Source organism: Argentina anserina, chromosome 1 (assembly GCF_933775445.1).
Source record: "Argentina anserina chromosome 1, drPotAnse1.1, whole genome shotgun sequence".
NCBI lineage: Eukaryota > Viridiplantae > Streptophyta > Magnoliopsida > Rosales > Rosaceae > Argentina > Argentina anserina.
In genome coordinates this window covers 6,787,844-6,809,354 of record NC_065872.1, presented here as the reverse complement: position 1 = coordinate 6,809,354, position 21,511 = coordinate 6,787,844, and the positions used below count along the sequence as shown (strand labels likewise).

General features: G+C 38.9%; 3 protein-coding genes and 5 non-coding genes across 13 annotated transcripts; 1 reads left to right on the top strand and 7 right to left on the bottom strand.

The window, feature by feature from the left end:
- Nucleotides 1–1,195: 1,195 nt before the first annotated feature.
- Nucleotides 1,196–3,003, bottom strand: LOC126784704 (probable NAD(P)H dehydrogenase (quinone) FQR1-like 2). The gene is made up of 2 exons (XM_050510188.1): nt 2,400–3,003; nt 1,196–1,761 (listed from the first exon to the last, which is right to left on the bottom strand). The coding sequence occupies exons 1-2, from the start codon at nt 2,942–2,944 to the stop codon at nt 1,539–1,541; spliced, it is 768 nt and encodes a 255-aa protein (XP_050366145.1). The 5' UTR covers nt 2,945–3,003; the 3' UTR covers nt 1,196–1,538.
- A 595-nt stretch (nt 3,004–3,598) lies between these two features.
- On the bottom strand, nt 3,599–6,300 carry LOC126784711 (uncharacterized). Of its 6 annotated transcripts, XM_050510230.1 has the most exons (6): nt 5,650–6,300; nt 5,306–5,354; nt 4,606–4,741; nt 4,172–4,224; nt 3,965–4,069; nt 3,599–3,879 (listed from the first exon to the last, which is right to left on the bottom strand). In XM_050510230.1, exons 3-6 carry the CDS (start codon nt 4,643–4,645, stop codon nt 3,763–3,765), a joined length of 315 nt encoding a protein of 104 aa, XP_050366187.1. In that variant the 5' UTR covers nt 4,646–4,741; nt 5,306–5,354; nt 5,650–6,300; the 3' UTR covers nt 3,599–3,762. The 6 variants fall into 6 exon arrangements, with proteins under 6 accessions (XP_050366187.1, XP_050366181.1, XP_050366173.1 ...); XM_050510224.1 differs by having other exon boundaries at nt 5,306–6,300; XM_050510216.1 differs by having other exon boundaries at nt 4,606–5,354.
- LOC126805377 (small nucleolar RNA snoR86) lies at nt 4,388–4,510 on the bottom strand. Its single transcript, XR_007674047.1, has one exon. It is a non-coding gene; the product is annotated as a small nucleolar RNA snoR86 (small nucleolar RNA).
- On the bottom strand, nt 4,621–4,742 carry LOC126805376 (small nucleolar RNA snoR86). The gene has a single exon (XR_007674046.1). It is a non-coding gene; the product is annotated as a small nucleolar RNA snoR86 (small nucleolar RNA).
- On the bottom strand, nt 4,864–4,980 carry LOC126805378 (small nucleolar RNA snoR86). Its single transcript, XR_007674048.1, has one exon. It is a non-coding gene; the product is annotated as a small nucleolar RNA snoR86 (small nucleolar RNA).
- On the bottom strand, nt 5,102–5,224 carry LOC126805379 (small nucleolar RNA snoR86). The gene has a single exon (XR_007674049.1). It is a non-coding gene; the product is annotated as a small nucleolar RNA snoR86 (small nucleolar RNA).
- LOC126805373 (small nucleolar RNA Z159/U59) lies at nt 6,093–6,176 on the bottom strand. Its single transcript, XR_007674043.1, has one exon. It is a non-coding gene; the product is annotated as a small nucleolar RNA Z159/U59 (small nucleolar RNA).
- An 8,610-nt stretch (nt 6,301–14,910) lies between the features above and the next one.
- LOC126795119 (homeobox-leucine zipper protein ATHB-40) lies at nt 14,911–16,457 on the top strand. The gene is made up of 3 exons (XM_050521943.1): nt 14,911–15,033; nt 15,135–15,445; nt 16,155–16,457. Exons 1-3 carry the CDS (start codon nt 14,928–14,930, stop codon nt 16,398–16,400), a joined length of 663 nt encoding a protein of 220 aa, XP_050377900.1. The 5' UTR covers nt 14,911–14,927; the 3' UTR covers nt 16,401–16,457.
- Nucleotides 16,458–21,511: the final 5,054 nt, after the last annotated feature.

Sequence of the window (21,511 nt, the reverse complement as noted above, 5' to 3'; positions counted from 1 at the left end):
ATGTTTTATATGATCCGTTGAAAACTGAGATGATGAATGTTTAAGGTGAGTTTCCGAATATGGCCTTGCGCTTGCTTTGTTATGGGATTAAAAATGGTGCCATTTTTTGGTTTTACATCTGGGGTAAAAAGGTAAGGGAATGAGAAACTGGGTGAATGACCCAAGATATGAAATTTATTTCAACCAAGAATAGGAAAACATGTAGGTGATTACAGAGTAATTTGCTAAAGCAAAATGTTATCTAAGGATGACCAATATGAATGATACGCACCATATTCACCATAACATGATTAACATCTAAGAAGGCTAACATGAAAACTAAATGTTACATAAGCTCATTTTCTAGTGAAATTAACCACAGTGGACTCCGTATTACAGTGCCACAGTTTCTGTAAGTATCAACCAACAAGTCTGAATTATGTGCACGTTGAACTCAGAAGACAATGACATTTGAATATAATGTTTTTGAAGGTGGAAGGATGGAATTTTTATGTATTACTACTTTGATTCTTGTCATAGTTTGTAGGTAATCATTTCTACTAGGGGAGTATAGTACATGGCTTTTTTTGTTATTTGGGAAAACTCTAAAATCTTACTCAAAATGAGAAATATTTTGATTCATCGTCCCTAATACAAACTCCTCAAACCTTACCACAATCCTCAATGACCTCAACCTCCTCAATTAGTTCATGTGTCCAATATTGGACACTGTAAGGATATTTTGGATTGTTTAAAGAAATGGTGAAGGAGCCCATTTCTGGTATGAAAAGACAACAGAGTGCAGTGATTCTCAACTCCTTTGATATTAGTAAACAATCTTAGGGAACGGAGAATATGATCATCTGGAATTGATAAACCAAAACATTAAACATGATCTTCACATTTGATCCGAGTAAATGGACCTTTGATATTTTCAGCCTCTTAAGATCAGTCCACATTCCTTTAAAGTAATCAACAATAAACTATCTGGATTCTGGACATGGTCATTGTTGGCTATGTATGCATCAAGAGCACCAATAGTTGCTTCACAAGAAAAGATGAACAAAAAATTGATATATCAAAAAGGTGAATTTATCACAGACCATCTTATTATATTCAATGTCACAGATAAGGGTTTCTGTTCTAAACCAGTATTAATCATCACAAATGGTCAGAAAAAAATGAACAAAAAGATGCTTGAGCCGGTCTGAGAAGACAATGAGTTTACTCATATGATTAATATCTCAAGTCTTAAATGGTATGAGTTACACGTTTAAGAACTCAAGTACACAAAAAGACACAACCCACAGATTCCCATATTATTATCGCCACAATCAGGCAGAGCCACTTTTAACCGTATACAGATTTTTGATCAGATATGAAGTAAAGATGTAATGAACTAACACTCGAAAGAACTGTGATACTGTACCATCTTTCAGCAATGAGAGGGATGAGAAAGTGCGACGATCAATCACATGAGAGATATATTTGGAATGAGAAAAAAGAAACACAATCAAAATGATGGCGCACAAAGATTTTAAAGGAATTCATCATCAAGCTTAGGCAAGCTTCTTGACTACTGCTGCCATATACTTCCCTTGATGCTCTGCAAGCCCCAACTCTGTTTCACTTGGCCGTCTTGAGCCATCGCCTGCATAAACACCAGCACCATATGGAGAACCCCCTCTTACTGAGTCCATCTTAAACATGCCAGCTCCAAAAGTATACCCAATGGGAACAAATAGCATTCCATGGTGTGCTAACTGGGTGATTGCCGTCCAACTGCAATACACAACAGCACAGAATACTCAAAATCACTTATCACATTATAGGGGAGTAATTTTACCGGATATAAGTCGAATCCCACTTACGAGCTACTTCAGACAATCGCGTCAAATAATCAAAGTACAGAAGCATTCACAGACAAAAATTCAATATTACAGAACATGACCTACATCTTGCATTGTATTATATTCCATATTTTAGTGATAACATCACATTCAGCCTTGCTTAAAATGTACTCTAATATATATATTCGCAAGTTAATCCCACATTTTTATATACTTCACCGTGAAGCTAAGGGCAAATCATGTACTCAAATGCACATTGGAAAGAATGTCAACCTAAAGACTCGAGCTTTGTGGATCAAAGTTTGACCTTCTTTGAAGTAATCAAGATCAAAATATCAAATAGAACAAGCACCAGAAAAATATGTTTTCAAATGCAACATATTAAATTCGAGCTCAAAGCTTCATTCTCTCAAACAATGTAATACGGCTTATTCTTTGTTATACAGATTATGAAAAACCTATTAAACCTCATTGCAATGCTCATAATCATATACACAATCAGATACATAAAACAAATATAAATTCAACAAGAGATCAATGGCGTTATATAATTAGGAACTGAAACCTTACGCTGTGGTTTCTTGGCCACCGCCCTGAGTCCCCGTACTGACAAAAAACCCGGCAGGCTTTCCGGCGAGGCTCTGCTCCTTCCACAACCCTCCGGTCGAGTCGAAAAACGCCTTCATCTGCGCCGCCATGCACCCGTACCTCGTCGGAAACCCGAACAACACCCCGTCCGCCGCCGTCATCTCCGCCGCAGAAATCTCAGGAATTCCGTCATCCTTCGGCGGCGCCTTCATCGCCTCCAGCACCTCCGCCGTCAGCGTCTCCGGCACCCTGTAAAGCACCCCCTCCACCCCCTCCACGCCGTCCACCCCCTTCTTGATCCTCCGCGCCAGCTCCTCCACGTGTCCGTACATCGAGTAGAACACGATGAATATCCTCAGCTTCACCGCCGCCGAGACGGCGTCGTTTTGACTGGAGTCCGCAATGGGATTGGAGGCGGCGGCGGAATTGCCCTCCGCGGAAATCGGAGCGTCGCGTGAGACGCGCGTGGCGTCGTCGGCGGACGGGACCTTCTTCTTGCTAGGGACGCAGCCACCGCCTTTCCCCATATCTTCAGGAGAGAATGAAAAATGAGGATAAGGTCTGCGCCAAAATCCAATACTCCAGAACTACTTTTACAGTCAGTCAGTCAGTCCCAGACTTCAGAGCTTCTAAGAATTTTGAGGTGTGTAAAATAATCATACCATAATTCTCCAAGGGGGGACACGTGGCAGCCTCAGACTTTTAAGTATAATAATGTAATTTCCATTTTAAGAGTACGGGTCATCGGGTCGTTGTGGGTAACCGGTGTTTGTTGTTTCGTAAGCGAGAGGTTTTGAATTTAACTCTCGTGGTCGTTTACGGGTCGCGTACGAGGGAGATTCAAGAAGAGTGAGAAAAGTGGTGGCTTGATGAGGGTTGGAACACTAATTAAGCATTGTGCTTTTAGCCACCTATCAATCATTAACGATGTACCTAACACTTGATGATGATTGATTGGAAATGATGAATGTGCCAATACAGTCGTTTTGCGCACAGAACATTGTGAAGGAATAAAGAGGCACACCGTTGTAGTGGATAATGACAGCGCACCAACATGAACCTACTTCACAAACTGGCATTGTTTGAGAATTTTGCTTGAAATGATCACTGATTCGAACGACACGATAGTTTCTATTGGTTCATTAGAATTACGTAGCCACAAGCCACAACAGAGTAACTGATGGTAATCATGGTAATGCAAAGTCCAAATTTACTACAATATTGATCTTGGTAACAGTCATCGGGTCAAAATGTACACTCTCAGCAATCTTCAATCTTCAGTAAGCCTACAAAGGGTTTCCAGTTCGTAAATTGGGTATAATTTTCAGCATAATGCTGCAGTACATCACTTGGGATTCCTCAGAACAATGACTACAGAATCTCCGCGGAGAAACATCTTGCTGATGAATCTGTCCTTGTTCACCGCTTGGGCCTTCGTCTTGCCTTTCCCAGCCCTTGGAACCTGCCGATGAAAGATATGTACTAGAAAAAAGATCTTTGAGAATCAAGCAAACAACAAGAATAAGAACAATGGTTGACCAATCTACCTCAGTCCACATCTCCTTGACATTTTCCAGAACCATGTTGCAGTGCCGATCAAATGCTCTCACTCTGCCAAAAAGCTTTCTGTTGTTGCGGCAATTGATGAGGACCTACATTCACAACGGAGAACCAACTTGAATCAGAACACTTCCCTGAACCAATGAGATATGTAAAGCATCCCATATGGATGAAAAATTACAAGAAAGTATTACCTGAGTATGATTCTTGACACTCAACATGAGAATCGAGAGTGGTCCTGTACACCCTGCAGCAGTCAAAGAAAAGGTAAGCAACGCAACCCAATCATCAAAACAGATCTAATAACTAGGTTTATATGTTGAAGTGAGACTGTATCTTTTTTCCTAAGTTTGGAAGACATAAACACCTAGTTAGCACAGATGGTGACTATTAGATGGTTATATATGAGGAGTGTTGCGACTTGTTCGAGGCCACATTCAACACAATTAAACTTTGATAGGCACGGAGAATCGCTTGATACTATTGCCAACCTTCAATGCAATTTGCACCACAAAGATGGGATGCCTTTGCTCTGCAAACTGGCTTTTTTCACTCTTTTAACAAAAGGAACTAGAAGCAAACCACACAATTTACAACTAATGAAAGAAAAATAGTAAACACTAGGTACCTAGCAGGATGAATGAATGTCGCGACTTGTTCGAGGCCATTACAAAACTATTAGAATTTGATAGGCACGGAGAATCGCTTGATATTATTGCCAACCTTCAATGCAATTTGCGCCACAAATATTGAACGCCTTTGCTCTGCAAATTGGGTTTTGTTTTCTTTCATTGAATCAAGATAGTTTCCAAGTAAAGAGAGAAACCTAAAGAAGAGAAAGCTCTCAAACTTATTCCTATAGATGGTTAAATTTATAGGACGAATGGATGTCACAACTTGTTCGAGGCCATAAGCAAAACAATTAATATTTGATAGGCACGGAGAATTGCTTGATATTATTGCCAACCTTCAATGCAATTTGCGCCACAGGACACCCTTGCTCTGCAAATTGGCTTTTGTTTTTTTCATTTAATAAAGAAAGTGCAACAGTAAAGAAAGGAACCTATAAGAAGAGAGAACACTATCAAACTAACTCCGTCAGATGGTTATATATAGGATAACTAAATGTCACGACTTGTTCGAGGCCATAATCAGAACTATGAGAATCTGATAGGCACAGAGAATCGCTTGATATTATTGCCAACCTTCAATGCAATTCACGCCATATTTTACAAATGCCTTTGCTCTGCAAATTGGCTTTTGTTCTTTCATTAAAAAAAAGGTTTTCAAATACAAAGCTTAAGAAAAGAACAGAAAAGAAACCATACCATTTACAGTACTTATGGAACTGGGAAACCCCCGAGACCAAGCTAAATCCTACATGGATGTATAGGATAAATCAGACAATGAGATTTCAATTAGTACTAGGAACAGAAACACAGGCATAGACATAGAAGCCATAGGCACACTAAGTAGTTGTACAAATCAACATATGCAATTGAACAACAGACAACAAACTTTTTGGGTTTCGTATACACTACCGACTAACGCTAGTTCAATGTCGCAAAATAGATAACAAATTTCAGCAACAGTTAACACAACCCCAGCAAAAACAGAACAACAGACATGATAAAGACGCAATCATAATACCAAAAAGAGCGTTATAACTTACATCTACTTCCATTGGTCGGCTGGACATCCTGAACCAAAGTTAAGCTATTATAGACTTGTTCCAAAAACTGCACACCAAACCTGCAAATAAATACATGAACCCAGTCAATCAATCTCACATACCCAGAGTATAAATAGCATCTTCATAACCTACAACAACATTACATAACAATGTGTCATGAAATACATCACTCCAACCAGTAAATACAGTGTCATTGCGGCTATGACCATTTGTCCATGCTCTCTCAAATACCGAATCAACCAATGCTTCACACAAATCATCAAAATAAATCACTAACGAATGACCTAATGAAAGTATCAAAATCCACCAGAACAGTGGAAAATCAAAACAAAACAACCAAAGAAAGCAGTCAAAGCACCAATCCCTAAAAGCAAACAAGTATAGTTTGTATATATAATCACATAATGATTACGAATAATGAAGCCTCCTTCAGTTCAGGTCTCCAAATATTTGCCGCACGGAGAATCTCGGAAGAACGAAAGTATATTTGAATCATCATCAGAGGCGGCATACAAACTCATTAAAACCCTAAACACTACTAGAACCTAAGATCACAAAACACCTACTGCTACCTATCTCATCAGAGCTATGAAACAAAGCACTAAATCAACCGATATTATTCAATAAACAGTATTCGGAATATGGATCGCTACCTGTCTTAGAGGACGAAGTGGCTGCGAATTACCGAAGTGGGGGTTTTTATAAACTGCCCTAGCGAGCCGCCATATGGCGGTTTGGGCTTGAAATTTAAGCCGTTGAAATTGTTGTATGTCGGCCCAGGCTTTATATCCCACTTTACTTTTGGGCCAGATATCCATGTCAAGCATATCTCCTTTTTTGTTCATAGTATTCTTGTCGATAGCTCAAGTTTGTACTTGAGAGGAATCAAAGTTAAAATCAAAGATGCACTTCACCTCTGTTCATTTTTGCCTTGAAACGATATTGCGCATGACTCTGATTTGAGTGCCATTTTTGGGCAGATCTTATTAATTAGCTGGTTATTTTCCTACTGAGGGGTGTAAATTTCAAACTTGACGCGACCGATTTCAGACGAGTAGTTGTCTGAGTTTATGTAGACAACGCCTCTGTAATCATATAACAGTCTGAAGTTTGTAGTGAACGAATTCGAGTTCCAGCTGAACGTTTCTTTGGAGCAGGTTTGTGGCTAGCTAATGATCAATCTTCAGACAAAACCTAGCTACTAATATTGCTGAACTCGTTGGTAATCTGATCACATACCCTATTACCAGGATTAACAAACTATGAAGTCCGGAAGCTGCTGGATTGCCAATAAAGGCCTGTAGTTTTATATTTTACATTGGTGCTGATGCAAGTCATCCAATCGATTAGGCCTAGTTTTATATTTTTAATTTCTCTAGAGTTTACTGGTTTTAGTATATAAAAAATATCAGTATCAGATCGATGCAACGTTTTGAATGGCAAAGTAAAACTAGCTATCTTTTTAGCGTTTTAGCATTCATAAATTTCAAAGCAAACAGTAACCGATACGATCCGTCTCTCTGCACCAGCCATTCACATCTTTGTCCTGTGTAAACAGTAAACGCTTTTATCAGAATCTGTGTCGAACAGTAGAAGTAGAATTCATATATAATAGTGCTGCTCTGACCAGTTGTGAAACTAATTAATCTGCCTTAGCTACTGATGCGTACCGGCCGCCGGAGCACTACAAGTTTCGCACTTTCACTGCTTATACGTACGGTACGTCCTAGCACACAGTAATAGTACTAATAGACTATACTAGTGTTAGGTCATGACTTATGAGATTGCAAAATCAACTTCTGCCATACCGGAGGGATCAGAGTCAATATTGTCTTTACAAATAATATATAATACGCATGATGAAATTGATAATCCGTTTTACTGGTGAATGTAAATTTCAGTTGTATCTTTTTGTTCTTCTATATACGCACTTCTGGATTGATGCAATCCTACTCTACTTACATACATCAGTTGACAACACCAATTGTTGACATAAGCTTATGACTTGCCATAATCAACATATTTAATCATCCATTTAACACTCATACTAATGCGAACTAACCGCACATGTGTCAAGATAGCAGTTACAGCTGTGGAACGAGATCTCGCACACCGTAATCCGAACATCAACGCGACCTCACGAGCAGTCCGAAGTACACACCAAAGAGCACATATAAGAGACTTGGTGCCACACAGAAGAATAATTGCCCTACCAACTCTTCTTACTCAGTTATAAAATCTTTTTATTTCTCTCCTCATTTACTAAGTAATTAATATTTATCTATCGTTATTTAGTCAACATAAATATATTAACTGACTTAGACATCAGAAAAGTTAAAGACCGCAAAGACACAGCTCTTTTCTAATGTTGTATTGCATTTTACTTGACAAGTATAGGGAGATTCAGGTATTGGTTGCGCATCAGAATACACACTTACACGAGTAACCAAGCAGGATAAGCCTCTTTGGTAATCTGCCACTTTAACACCAACCATGCACAGTTGCACCTCATCAGCAGACTCACGATTAATATCCATCGTACGTCAATCTTAATAATGTTGTCGCCGCTCCGAAGTAGCAAGTAACGAGTATAACTCTCACCAAAGCATTCAGGCATATTGAGGCGTATGGTTTCATTCGTGAAGCAGAACCAAATTTATGATGTTTTCGAAAATGTGAGATACAAAGATGATCGTGCGTTCAATCTAAGCCATTGTCCCCGACTTATCACATTGTTAACCAAAATTTGCATAGATGATAAAAAAGTGTCGGCCGGACGACCTCTTATATATAAATTTAGGGTTAGAGACTTAAAAATTCACAATAAAGATCGATGACTGCATGTATATAGCAGCCTTACGTTCCATAATATATATTCCACTGTCTTCCACTCTAAATTTTAGGGTTAAAGATTTAAGGACACCTGAGAAATGCTGTAGAAAACTCTGATTTGATGCTCCGAATATCCCCATGCCACCAGCTACACCAACAGTACACACGGCCGCTTCCTCATCGCAACACGTGTCTCAAACCCTCAATTTTTCTAGGGCAAGGACCAATGAAAATCCTCGGAAGGGAACAGATACACCAGTAACCAGTGGGACACCATGTGCGCGCAAAACCCAGTGGTGGTTCACTGGTGTGCTCTTTCTTTCATAAGGCAGAGAGGAAAAGCCATAGCTATGGAATCACTGAAAAGAGTGAACGGAAATGCGTGAGGAAAGATGAAGGAATGCCACATAGCTCTGTTGTCCGTCAACTCATCTTCGTACAGTTTCTCGATGTTTCTTCATTGTTTAACTATGTGGTGTTTGATTAATTAAGGTGTTAATTAAGTTAAAGAATCTTTCGTCTTATTAATTAAACCCCCTTCAAAGACACTGACTGAGCTGTTGCGAAGATTTTTTGCTTTTCAGTATGGGGAATAATCCTGCTTTCTGTTTTGTATACGTGTTACTGTGGTCCTAAATTGAGCTCTCTAAAATAATACAACTGACAAAGCCAAGGTTTTGCTTCAATAGCAAAGATTAAAGGTATCTTTATCTTTAGTGTCCTTAGTGTTGTGTCGAAGCCGCCAACAATCACACACACATAGATAATAATACCGATATTCCCCCGCTTTAGCCACTCGGTATTATTCGGGTATGAGGTTTTCCACAAAAGATCTCGACATTAGTGTGTATGATAAAAATCCTTATAACCCGAAAATGACTCATTACTTTTTTCAATGTGAGATTCCAAATGGCTCAAATCTAAGCCAATCAATTTCCAACGCTTAGAAGGATTTCTTTTCCACAAGTATTTGACTAATGGCTTTTTAACCAATGGGTAAGATGTGGGTTAGGTAACAATCTGCCATTGGCCAAGTGCTCCAAACCATGGGTTATGAGCCTCTAATATACTAAAATACCCACTTAAGTCATAATCCACCTAATAATGGCCTAAATTAAGGCGTAATTCAAGGGTTGTTGAAATCAATGTTATTGTTTATGCCCATGTAAGTTAAAGTTTGAATTAGGAAATGAAAATGAGCTCACACTTTGAGGGAGGGAGAGAGTGCTGGGTTTTAGTATGGGAAGAGGGAAACATGGAAGAATACTGTGTGTGGCATATACAACAGAAACAATCTTGACCTTGGAGGAGCAAGATTAGACGAGAGACCTTGATCTTGATGACATTATCAATCTAATGAAACACATTCTGCCCAATTAAGCAAAGCTATAGGTATAGCGTAGTTGTTAATTAAGTAGCTGTGACATGGTGTGCACAACCCCGGATTCTTTAAATATTTTTAAGAAGATGAGATAATGGAAACTGATAGGCTGAGATAGGGAAGTGAGGGGCCTGGGAGGGCACAAAGGGTCTATGATTTATAGTCACATAGTGGACAAAGTTCTAGAGTGTATATTTTTTTCTGAAAACTATAGGTGGCCAGTGATCACTAAATTTCTGGAAATAAAGACTGTGTCTATATTGTCAAATCTCAGTGCAACTTTAGTTGATTTTGCTAGGCTATAGCATTAGCTTGTGTCAAAATCCGTCATCAACACCTATTAATGATCCATAATGTTTGTTTATCAAATATATCCAGAAGAAATTGCTGGAAACCCTGATTATTTGCACGGTTGCACTTCAGGCATGCAATAGTACAGTTACGTATGGTGATTTTATATTAAATGAAGTGATTCATAGACGTATTAGATCTGTAACAAATCTCTACTGAGGCTTACTCAACCCAGGAGGCCCGGGACCAGTACATAATACTGCTTATTCCTTTTTTAAAGGATTAATAAACTTAAAAATTGTTTGTAGACAGATGTAAATCAAAGATGGCACTCTCTACATGGGATTTATATGAGATCGATCTATCATTATATGTAACTTTAATTTGCGCTTAAACAAGAGGAATATATGAGATTGATCTGATTGGCCTGATCATAATTAAAAACAAGATTAGCTGTTTGGCATCTAAATCACAGTTTGAAGATGGGAAACAACAGTGAGTTTTGTCGGAATAAACATGACACCCATTTGTTTAGTAACTCATTGTTCATTTGTTTAGCCATAATATTATAAACTCTGATTAGTACGTACTAATCAGTCAATTAGTTTATTGAACCCCATGATTAATTAAACAACTCCAAACCTCAGCATATATACAAAGAACCCCCCCCCCCCCCACACCACGCGCATGCCAGCTACAAGAATCTGTAATATTTCTCTCTCTCTCTTTTGTTTCTTCATTGGTCGCTTGCTTTCATCCTTATCCTTACTCACCTCTTCTGTACTTTAATCCAAATTATAACTCACCCTAGTAAACTTAAAAGAAGCTCGCATGCTTATCGTTTCGATCGCGCAATTTCTTAATTGGCAAAACCCGGTCTTCACTCTACGCTAAGCAAAGCACATGAGACTAAGTCATTCATGTCACGTCTCCGTTGGCAAACACACAAAAAACTTTACCCTAAATAATCAGATAGCAACAAAACCCCTCTGCATGTATGATCAGTAAACCTCACCACCAATAACGAACCCAATCGATGAATCTCTTGACTTTCTTTATTCAGCCATTACTCCTCCTCCAACAACCCGCTTTTCGATCAATGGGGTCCGATCAGCTCCAGAGAAACCCTACACGTGTCCTATAACAGTAGCACTCTCAAATCAAAACTCAGGGTAAGTGACTCACGCTTTCTGGGTAAGTTTTGACCCGATCCATAAGAAACGAAAGAACCCTAAATGCTACTACGTACGTACAGTGTCCTGAAGCAGAGAACCTTTCACGTTTACGGCAAAGACGACGACGTGAGCCGTGAAGATTCTATCGGATTAACATATACATAAGAAGTAAAAGAAGATAAGTCCATACCAAGACTCGTGGGAAAGTGAGGCAAGGAATGTGCAGCCAGCTAGCTCGCTCCTTAATTGGGGTTTGGTGTAATTAACTAATTATGATTAATTAGTGATGATCCCAAACACGCTTCGGCTGGGGTGAAGAAGCTTAGCGGTGGTATAATATGGCGGCTAGCCTAGCCGATTATGGGGAGGGTAACGTGGAAAAGTGAACCCTGATTGGTGGGCAGGTTTTAGTTAGGTTTACTGCGTTAATGGGAGAGCAACACGTGGATGGATAGAATATGTGGTCCTCTTGGAAACCCTAATTAGGGTTTCGACACGCGTCGGTGGGGTTGTTGCTCCCATGTGCAACTGGAACCATCCCTTTCACACACTTTTTTCTCAGTTTCAGCCGAGCTATACGGATGAGGCTCGCCATTGGCTGTGGCTCTGAGCCGAGCTATACGGATGAGGAACACTGGAACACTACTGTCTTCTTGAGTTGATCGATTAGACCATCACTTCAACCTAGCTAGCTAGCTCTGTCGATCTCTTCTTAACAGTTAACACTGTGAATCTGTGAGAGTGATAGAGATCGATGCAAGAACACTAGCTAGAATCATGTGACATCAAAATCATGTAATATCAGATATGCATGGATAATTAGATCCCAGATCACTATGTAGTGATACTCTGGAATATATGATATTTCATACTCGAGGTACGTATAATACTCAAACAAATGTAGTTTGTTTCTATTATATTTTATGTATGTAGAAGGAGTTAACCTTTTGAGATACTCGATCGGGACTTCGGGAGAATAGCGTATTATCAAGTACTTTAAAGTCGGAACTGTAGTGAAAATTGTAGTAGCCAAGATTTTGCATGCAAAAGCTCAAGATTTTGCATGCAAAAGCTCAAGATTTTGCAAATGTATTATAGACTGCTAATTGATGAATGTACGTTTAGACCCTTAAGGATCGACGAGCATTAGTTTCAAGTGCTCCGCAATTAATGTATACAGTAAATCTAAATTAATTCGAGAAATTCCAAGTTGTTTGATCAATCAAGGGTGCGAATATAGTATACAGGACTGAGCTAGCTCTCATTCATTTTGAAGCTTTGTGCATGTGTGATCCATTGTTTCATCACTTATTATTCTATCTATATTTGCTCCTAGACGTCTGTTCGATCATCTCGATGATGTAAAATATCTTCCAAAAATCAATTTAACTTGGTGATGCATATTTAATTTCATTTGTATGTTCTCGTTATGAAACAACGACATGAGTAAAGACATTGATGAACAAACAAAAGATCAAACAAGAAGGCTTCCCTTTGGTGGTAGGACACTAATCACACTAGCTAGGACCTGTATGTTTTTTATCCTGACAGTTTGCTTTGAGCTCACCATGGATTCCAACAAACAGACAAACTTTTCAAGGACGGATATACAGTGGCCTGGAGTGATAGGGCCATTCTCTTCATCTCTTGTACTAAATACATGAAATTTTTCCCGAGCATTGGTAAAGGTTGAGCTGCCACGCAGTACGTACCATTATGCATTTTGATCTGTGACCATACCTTTTTTTTTGGTCTGAATCTGTGACCATACTAATGTACGTCATTTCCACATGCATAACCCTAAAGAAAGGTAAGAGATGAGAAAGTGACTCTGTGTTGTTTGATTGCCCGTAAGACAAGGAAAATTGTTGGTGTAGTTCAGTATAAAGCATAGCTAAAACCAGAGAACCTGAAAAGAGAAACAAATTTGAACCATGTTTTTCTTATAAATTGTCTTTTCCAGTGTTTTTTAATTCCCCTTTGAGTCAATATCAATTACCTTGAGTTTTCACTTGGTAATTAAGAGAAATACTGAAATACTATGTGCCATTCAATTTTTCACCAACACATATTTGCATCTTTAACATACATGAAGTGATGAAACATATGTGAATTCAGTTTCCAATATATATATATATATATATATATATATAGATAGATAGAGAGAGAGAGAGAGAGAGAGAGAGAAAATTAGTTACTCATTCAAAAGTCTTAGTCCTCAGCAACTTCACTCACATACCTTATACATCACTTAAACAATCATGTACTTTCATCAAAGTAAATGCGTAAAACTGACGTTATAAAATCCTCCAAATACCAAAGCATGCATGTTAATTCGGAAATCATATTCTAATTCAGTGCATGCTTACGATCGATGCTGAAGATGAAATTGGTTTTAGGATATGAAACCCTAGTTTAAGATTTTGCCACAGTTTATAAGCATATATCTTAAGAGGGATGTGTGTTTTCTAATTTCTATGCCAATTGAATACAAAGTGGTAAGGAAGAACGTCAACAATGACGACATCTCCAGTGACCCTGAATTTCCTCCAACCTAGCCTCGTCGAATTTTATATCGACACCTACCTCAATACTTTAAGTTTCTCCATCTAAAGCTCGCTAAACTTTTTATATATTACTACTTGCTAAGCAAACTAAAACACGATTGATCGGCATGCTTGTATTTTCACCTATCTCGAGCCACGCATGGCCCTATAGTATAAAGCCAACAAAGCTAAGCTTGATTGAGTGTGGCTTGGCTAATTTGCATAGAAAGAGGGAGAGTACCACCCAATTGGACAACAAAAGTGAGCTTGATGTCCAAATCCTCTTTTTATTTTTATTGACTTCGAGGTGGTCAGGTTTGGGATCTCAACCCATCTGGATTTTACAAATGTTGTGCGTGGTGGAGGTTGCATATCATAATTACCCTATCCATGTTTTGCTAATAACCTAATTAGGAAAGTCGTCTAATCTAGCCTTGTTTCTGTAATAATCGACTGGTATTAACCAAATGGGAAATTATCAAAATAAAATTGGTGTTCGATCTATCCTACTTTGAGACAATTCATGGGCTCATGGCTATGAAAATCTTCACCATCATGATATTAGTAGGGTGATTAATTATGGTACAGATGTGATCAGCATAACTTGGTTTCTGCTTGTGTTTATCGATATAATGTTTTTGTGCCCTAAGTTTCTAGAATACATAAAGTTATAAACGGAAAATCCTAGAAATGCAGAAGACGCAGATTTAAGATAATTAACTCTGAGTTTCACCATTGTGTCATTTACACACTTCAAAATCAAAATATAAACTTTTATACAAAGCTAGGGGCAATACTGGAACACGCGCTCTCTTTGGAAGAACAAAAGGAGTACCCCATAGAAAAACTTTCCCCTATAAATAAGGAGCCATGCATTGTCCCCCCCAAACCATTGAGCCTCATCTGTTTTATAGAGAAAGTGACAGGTACAGAAAGAGAGAGTTAGAACTTGGAAGAAAAAGAGGAACTGAGAGAGAGAGAGAGAGAGAGAGAGAGAGAGAGAGAGAGAGAGAGAGAGAGAGACCGTCGACCATGACAACCACAACCACCACCATTAACCACCAAGTTGATCAAGATCATATGCTACTCATATCTCAGTTGTACCCTGATGTTTACACCCAAATTGTGCCCCAGCAAGGTTTGTACTCCAAAAGCGTGCACACAATCGTATCTTTTTCGGTTCTAAAGTCCCATGCTTATTGCATCTAACATGAACTCCCTTTCTCTTAAACTCAGCAGCAGCGATTAAGCCACGACGCCGCCGTAAGAAGAGCAAGGGTGGAGAAGCTGAAGGCGCGGGAGCGAAGAAGAGGAAGCTCACTGAAGAACAAGTGACTCTTCTGGAGCTCAACTTCGGGAACGAGCATAAACTGGAGTCTGAGAAGAAGGACCGGCTCGCTTCCGAACTCGGACTCGACCCTCGTCAAGTGGCTGTTTGGTTCCAGAACCGAAGGGCTCGCTGGAAGAACAAGAAGCTGGAGGAAGAGTACTCCACCTTGAAGAAGGCTCATGAAAACGTCGTCGTTGAGAAATGCAAGCTTGAATCCGAGGTTCATTTCTCAATCTCTCTCCCTGTCTGTTTGGAACTTTGGATAACTCATTTGCTTAAGTTTTACATGTTTGACTTTATTGTGTCTGGTTTAGTTTAGTTGCAAAGGGAACCAAATAAAAGTAGTAATTTCCCAGGTTTTATCCAAGACTAACTGAGGCTAACAAGGGATGGTTAAAACTCAAACGATGATGAATTTTCTGCAAGTTTTGATGCGCAATATTCCTGTTTTACTCTGTTTAAAACTCCCTTAAAACTACTTTTAATTCTTTAAACGTCATATTAGAGCTTGATATAGTTAAGTATCTGTATAAGTTTCGAAGAAATTACCAAACTTTAAACTACCTAATATTAATGGGGCTGTAATGGTGCCTTATCTTCTGAGAAAGAAGAACAAAAAGGACAATATAACCCACCACTTAAGCACTTATGAACGTGCATGAGGCTCTGGGCTCGAAGAAAACACACTTCCAATGTGGGGGGAAATTAACAAACAATAGCTTGCTGCTACCTCCACTGCATGTGTGTTTCCGTACACTGCTGATGTTGGTTGGTGTTGGTGGCGCTGTTGGAAATTTGCCCAGGCCTACTTAGTTAAGATCACGTGATCACATATGGTGCACGTGATATGGGAGTGATTGCATCTTCTGTATCTCTAATCTTAATTTGGGAGTATATTCTCATCACAGTACTTCATTTTGATGATGCAGATGCAAAAGCTCAAGGAGCAACTCGCTGAGGCGGAGAAGGAGATCCACAGGTTGTCGGAACGTGCCGAAGGCGGCGGTTCGAGCAACAGCCCGAGCTCCTCGCTGACGATGGAAGCGAATGTTGATCCTCCGTTTTTCGGAGAATTTGGGGTGGGGGAGTATGATGATGTTTTCTACATGCCCCAAAACAGCTACGTTAATGGCATGGAATGGATGCACCCGTATGTGAACTCAATTAGTTATTAGAATTTTGTAGATGGTGACAACCTAGCTAATGTAAATCGTTTTCTTTCTCTCAGTACTAAGTATGTACGTGCTAATTAAGTGTGCTTGACTATGAACTTGAAGATTAATGTAATTATTATTATTATTATTATTATTAACAACTTTTGCGTTTTGACTAACATATCAGTTGATTTAGGCGATCCGATCAAGTCCTTAAACTAATGTTCTTGTTGGACTTGTGCATGGCTTACTCACCTAGCTATGCTTACACTTCGTATTTATTATGAAGAAGATAAGACATACACGAAGTTAATTTACCATACTTTTGCAAATTGCTAACGTCAACATATCTCAATAAGTAAACACCTGCCTAATTATTTGATTCATGCCAACAAAGTATGACTTAGGAGCTACACTGGAAGATTATATATATAGGTACGTATGCCTTGGAGATCCTTGGAGAAAATGGCATGCACGTTCAAAGTATCCAATTGTTTCGGTTTTTCACCTTCAGAAATGAGTAAAGATGCTCATTTTTCTCTAGTCAATTAATTAGGTTGCACGGGCTACTTATCACTCATAATCTCATATTACCCGGCCACCTTTTGACATATGAAGCTGCGAGCTATAGCTTATAGACATAATGTCCACCATTATGTCACGACTTGAACAAGAATTAATCAGATTAGTCTTTGATGAGTAATCGAATGTTTGAGATAATTTTTGGTTGGATAAATAGTATGAGTTCTTTTAGACATGGTTGAGGAATGAGATAGGTGTACATACCATGTTTCTAATTCGGTATGGATTAGAGATTCGGCACGTAACTGCTGATAAATTGGTCAAGATATACGTGAACAAAGAATTCAAACAACTTGTATTAAGGTTCTCAGTTTTGAATCATATATTGAATCTATATGAATCATATTGTAGACACAAGAAATTTAATGAAGTAAATTATTTTCATTAAATGATTAAATCGACCAAGAACCCGACAAAATTGCACACGTGGCCCAAAAGTCAACAAAGTCAGTACGAATCCGAATAAAATTCACGTCAGCACATAAACAGATGATTGTAATTGAAGCTACTTGATTCCGACTTTAATTGGAAATTGAATGTCATTGACGATCGAAATGGTAATCGGACATTTGATTAAATTAATAAATTTCTTTACGGTTATAATTAAATCAATTATTTGAATTTATTTAATTTAGTTATTCTCATAACTAATTTTAAATTAATAAGAAAATACATATTGATTTAATTATACAACTAAAGAAATATTATTATTTTAGTGTCATTAAAATATTCTATAAAATAGAAATCCTTGACACTATAAATACTCCTTCTAACATAAAGAGAGGGGGGATTTTTGACATTGGAGAAGAAGAAGAGAGCAATATCACTCTCGAGAAATCCCGAAGTCTCACAAATCCACGAAGAATCATCAAGCTACCAAATCGCTCGTTCTTCATCAAATCCAAACTCAAGTCCACGAAAAATCATCAAGCGGCCAAATCGCTCGTTCTTCATCAAATCAAATCCAAATCAAACTCAAATTCTCAAGATCAAGTGCACGTCACCCTTGAGCCAAGTCATATACGGAGATAAAATCAGAGGAGTTCACAAAGATTGTAACCATGCGCTTGATTATCAATAAATTACATTTTATTTGTACACGTGTCTGCATTCTTGTTTGTTTTCAGATCCGTGTTCTATACATATAATGTATGTTACTTAGAATTTCTGACAACTATATTCTCGTCACCAAAAACAGAAATATAATTGCTGAAAAACATATCATAAGGAGAACTGAGAGTTACAAGAGAAAGAAGGTTACAGTACTATGTCATTCTCAAACTTTCTTCTTCTTTTTCCTTTTTTTTTTTGAAAGGTGTCATTCTCAAACCTCTAATCCATGCATGAAACAATCGAGAGCTAAATCTACCATAATTCATGGTTTTGTTTTCCTTCTTCCTTCTCAAGTTAAAAAAGGAATGTATTTAGCAAACGGAGAGAGGCAGAAGACGAACCATGAAATATCAGAAAATGTTCGATTAGTCCCATAAGGGGTCAATTCTTTAGGTTGTTGACCTTAATATCAAAAGAATTTCTGTGTGTTTGCATTCCTTTGGACCATCTCGATGTCTTCATTAACACTTAACAGAACAGTTTCTAAGCAAAATTCTGTGGTTAACAAATTCGATCTCTTCCTTTAAATAAGATGATGGACTCGATCATCATCAAGTTCACCAATGGTGAATGGAGGAAGAGAGCTTGCGGAGGTTACAAATCCAGCCTCAAACAATATTCAGACGACATTGTTTATAAACCTTTCTTAAATGGACATCATATCATAAACCATATTTAGCACTTAATTGGTCTAAATAAATGAATTAAATAATTAGTCTAGCTAAGAAGCAGTAACAAAAGCCTCAGAATCAGAAAACAACTATTCACTCCTAAGACTGAGCTGGGTAAATGTATGATTCAGGCATTCAGCCAGCTTTTGATGTTAGACGAATGTTCTAAAGGGATACTATTTGGCCCAAAAGTAATTACTAACAATTCACCTCATTTGCAAACGTGTTGTCTCTTTATCCACTAGAAGTTGCATTTCATAATCCATGCATGGTCTTCACCTAGATACCAATTTCTATAATCATATGTAGATTATTCATGTTAAACATATGAACTTCAGTTCTATTCGATCGATAGCTTAGTCCTAAAATTAATGTTCTAGAGAAATGGGGGGATATATAAAAACCATAGATTAAAATGGGGATACTTATCTGAATTAATTGGAACTCCCCAAATCCTGCTATTAGTGGCAGAGCTTAAAAGAACATGAACTTGCAAACCTCTTCCATGGGGAAGTATTGGAACTCGTCAAGTTCAAAGGGCAACAAAGAACTCGATCTGTGATGGTGGCAGCGAAACATGAAACAACATTTTGTGCTTGACAAAGTTTCGGGCTGCGGCCAAAAAATTAGGTGGGCCTGGAATCTAGGGTTTAAGTTTCAGCCTATCTAACAAGTTCAAAAAGAGGCCCAACACCAAGTTTTGCAAAGAACAATGAGGTTAGAGAGACTGATGTTACGGATCTAGTCATTCGGCCCTCCGGTTGCTGCTGGACTACCTTGTCTTGTTGGCAAACTAGACACGTCCGCACATACTCTTCGACCATGTCCCGTATTCTAGGCCAATAATACATGGACTTTAACAAGGCAAGTGTGCAACCTTCATGGCCGCATCAGCCGACTGCACAGCGGAGGAGACAACAAGGCTATTCCTACGTAATGTAGTCAAGCTTTGGGGAGTTTCAAAGAACATTGTCAGCGACAGAGATCCGCGCTTCACAAGGAGATTTTGGACGGAGCTGTTCAAGATGCTGGGCTCAGACTTGAACTTTTCAACAAGCTTCCATCCACAAAGCGACGGTCAGACGGAACTTGTCAATGCTCTCTTGGAGCTATACTTACGGCACTACGTGAGTGCCAATCAAAAGGATTGGGCCAAACTTCTAGATGTGGTGCAGTTTTCCTACAACCTGCAGCAAAGCAAGGCCACCAACAAAAGTCCCTTTGAAATTGTGTTGGGATAGCAGCCTATAACCCCTCTATCCATTTCCACTCGCTATGAAGAGAAGAGCCCAGCCACGTTCAAGTTTGCCAAGTCATGGCATGAGCAAGCGGAGTTAGCTCGAGCGGCATTGCACAAGGCTGCCAAGAGGATGAAGAAGTGGGCAGACAAAAAGAGGAGGCATGTCGAGTTCAAGGAAGGCGACCTTGTACTCATGAAACTCTTGCCGCAATAGTTCAATGCCTTTAGGAAGGTGCACAAGGGACTGATCCGCAGATATGAAGGGCCGTTTGAAGTTATCAAGTGCATAGGCAAAGTTTCATACAAGCTCAACATCCCGCCCAAGTTGAAGATACAGTCGGTCTTCCACGTGAGCATGTTGAAGCCATACAATGAGGACGAGGAAGACCCATCAAGGGGGATATCGCATCGGGCACCTACATCGGTCATCACCAACTTCAACAAGGAAGTCGATGAAGTACTAGCAGATCGGGTCATTCGACGTCGAGGCGTACCAAGTTACAAAGAGTACCTCATCAAGTTGAGAGGTCTGCCCAATACGAAAGCGAGTTGGGAGTCCGAGGATACGCTTTGGCAGTTCAAGGACAAAATCTAGCAATACAACGAAGCGCGATGAGGGCATCACGGGATTTGGTGGGGGAGAATATCACATCCCGCCAAACTTAGCAAAATTTTACCTTGAGCATTCTAGACGAATTCGAAATATGGCGGAACTCTTTGGAAGATCATGGAAGATCCTAGAAGGCGTTAGAAGTCTTAAGAAGCCTTGAGATATTTCCGAATTTCTCTAGAACCATGGAGAGTCTAAGGGAACTAGACCACTCCAGAATTCTCTACATTGTACATAGTCCTAGAATTCTCTAGAACTAGTGATGTAGGATGAGGATGCCTATAAATAGCAAGGCACCCCTCTCATTTGATCATCAAGTAAGTAAGCAAGCAATCAAGCAAGAAGCATACTTGTAAGCTTTCTTTCTTTGTTCAATATAAATTCTCTTTTGAGATATTCTCTTTGCCTTTCAATTGTTCTAGTATGGCGTTTGTGAGAGTAAGGCTGACTTAGCATAAAGGAGTTGCTAAGGCCGCACGAGTTGCATAGAAAAAAAGTAAGCTCGTGACACTGAGCAAGTGAAGCTTCCTTATTCCAGGCATCGTCTTTTGTATTTTGAATATATAAGATCTTCCAGCTATTGAAAAAATGGGATAATAAACAGTCTTATGTCAGGGTATGACTTCTCTTAATAATTTGCGATGTTTGTCCTCTTTGCCTTCGAAACCATCCTTATATTGATTATTGGCTTTAATTGAATTGGTCAAAACCCATTATTGTTGCAACCCAACTTGATCACGTGGGTACTGCATGCCTAAATTAATTAAGATGATATATATGTATGTAACCTAAGGGTACTAGGTGATATATGATATATATGCTGCCGCAAAACAGAATAGGCAGAGGGTGAGAAATTTGTAATTAACATACAACTGAGTCTTCTTGATTCAGAGAGAAGAGTAGCTATTTGGGGTTT

Excerpts from the sequence above, each read along its gene's own strand:
- LOC126784704 (XM_050510188.1), bottom strand. The coding sequence starts at position 2,944 with ATGGGGAAAGGCGGTGGCTGCGTCCCTAGCAAGAAGAAGGTCCCGTCC. Across the intron at positions 1,762-2,399 it reads GGTGGCCAAGAAACCACAGC|TTGGACGGCAATCACCCAGT; the intron begins GTAAGGTTTCAG and ends TGTGTATTGCAG.
- LOC126795119 (XM_050521943.1), top strand. The coding sequence starts at position 14,928 with ATGACAACCACAACCACCACCATTAACCACCAAGTTGATCAAGATCAT. Across the intron at positions 15,034-15,134 it reads CCAAATTGTGCCCCAGCAAG|CAGCGATTAAGCCACGACGC; the intron begins GTTTGTACTCCA and ends TAAACTCAGCAG. Across the intron at positions 15,446-16,154 it reads AATGCAAGCTTGAATCCGAG|ATGCAAAAGCTCAAGGAGCA; the intron begins GTTCATTTCTCA and ends TTGATGATGCAG.
- LOC126784711 (XM_050510201.1), bottom strand. The coding sequence starts at position 5,676 with ATGTCCAGCCGACCAATGGAAGTAGAT. Across the intron at positions 5,355-5,649 it reads GCCGACCAATGGAAGTAGAT|GATTTAGCTTGGTCTCGGGG; the intron begins GTAAGTTATAAC and ends ACATCCATGTAG. Across the intron at positions 3,880-3,964 it reads TCAAGGAGATGTGGACTGAG|GTTCCAAGGGCTGGGAAAGG; the intron begins GTAGATTGGTCA and ends TTTCATCGGCAG.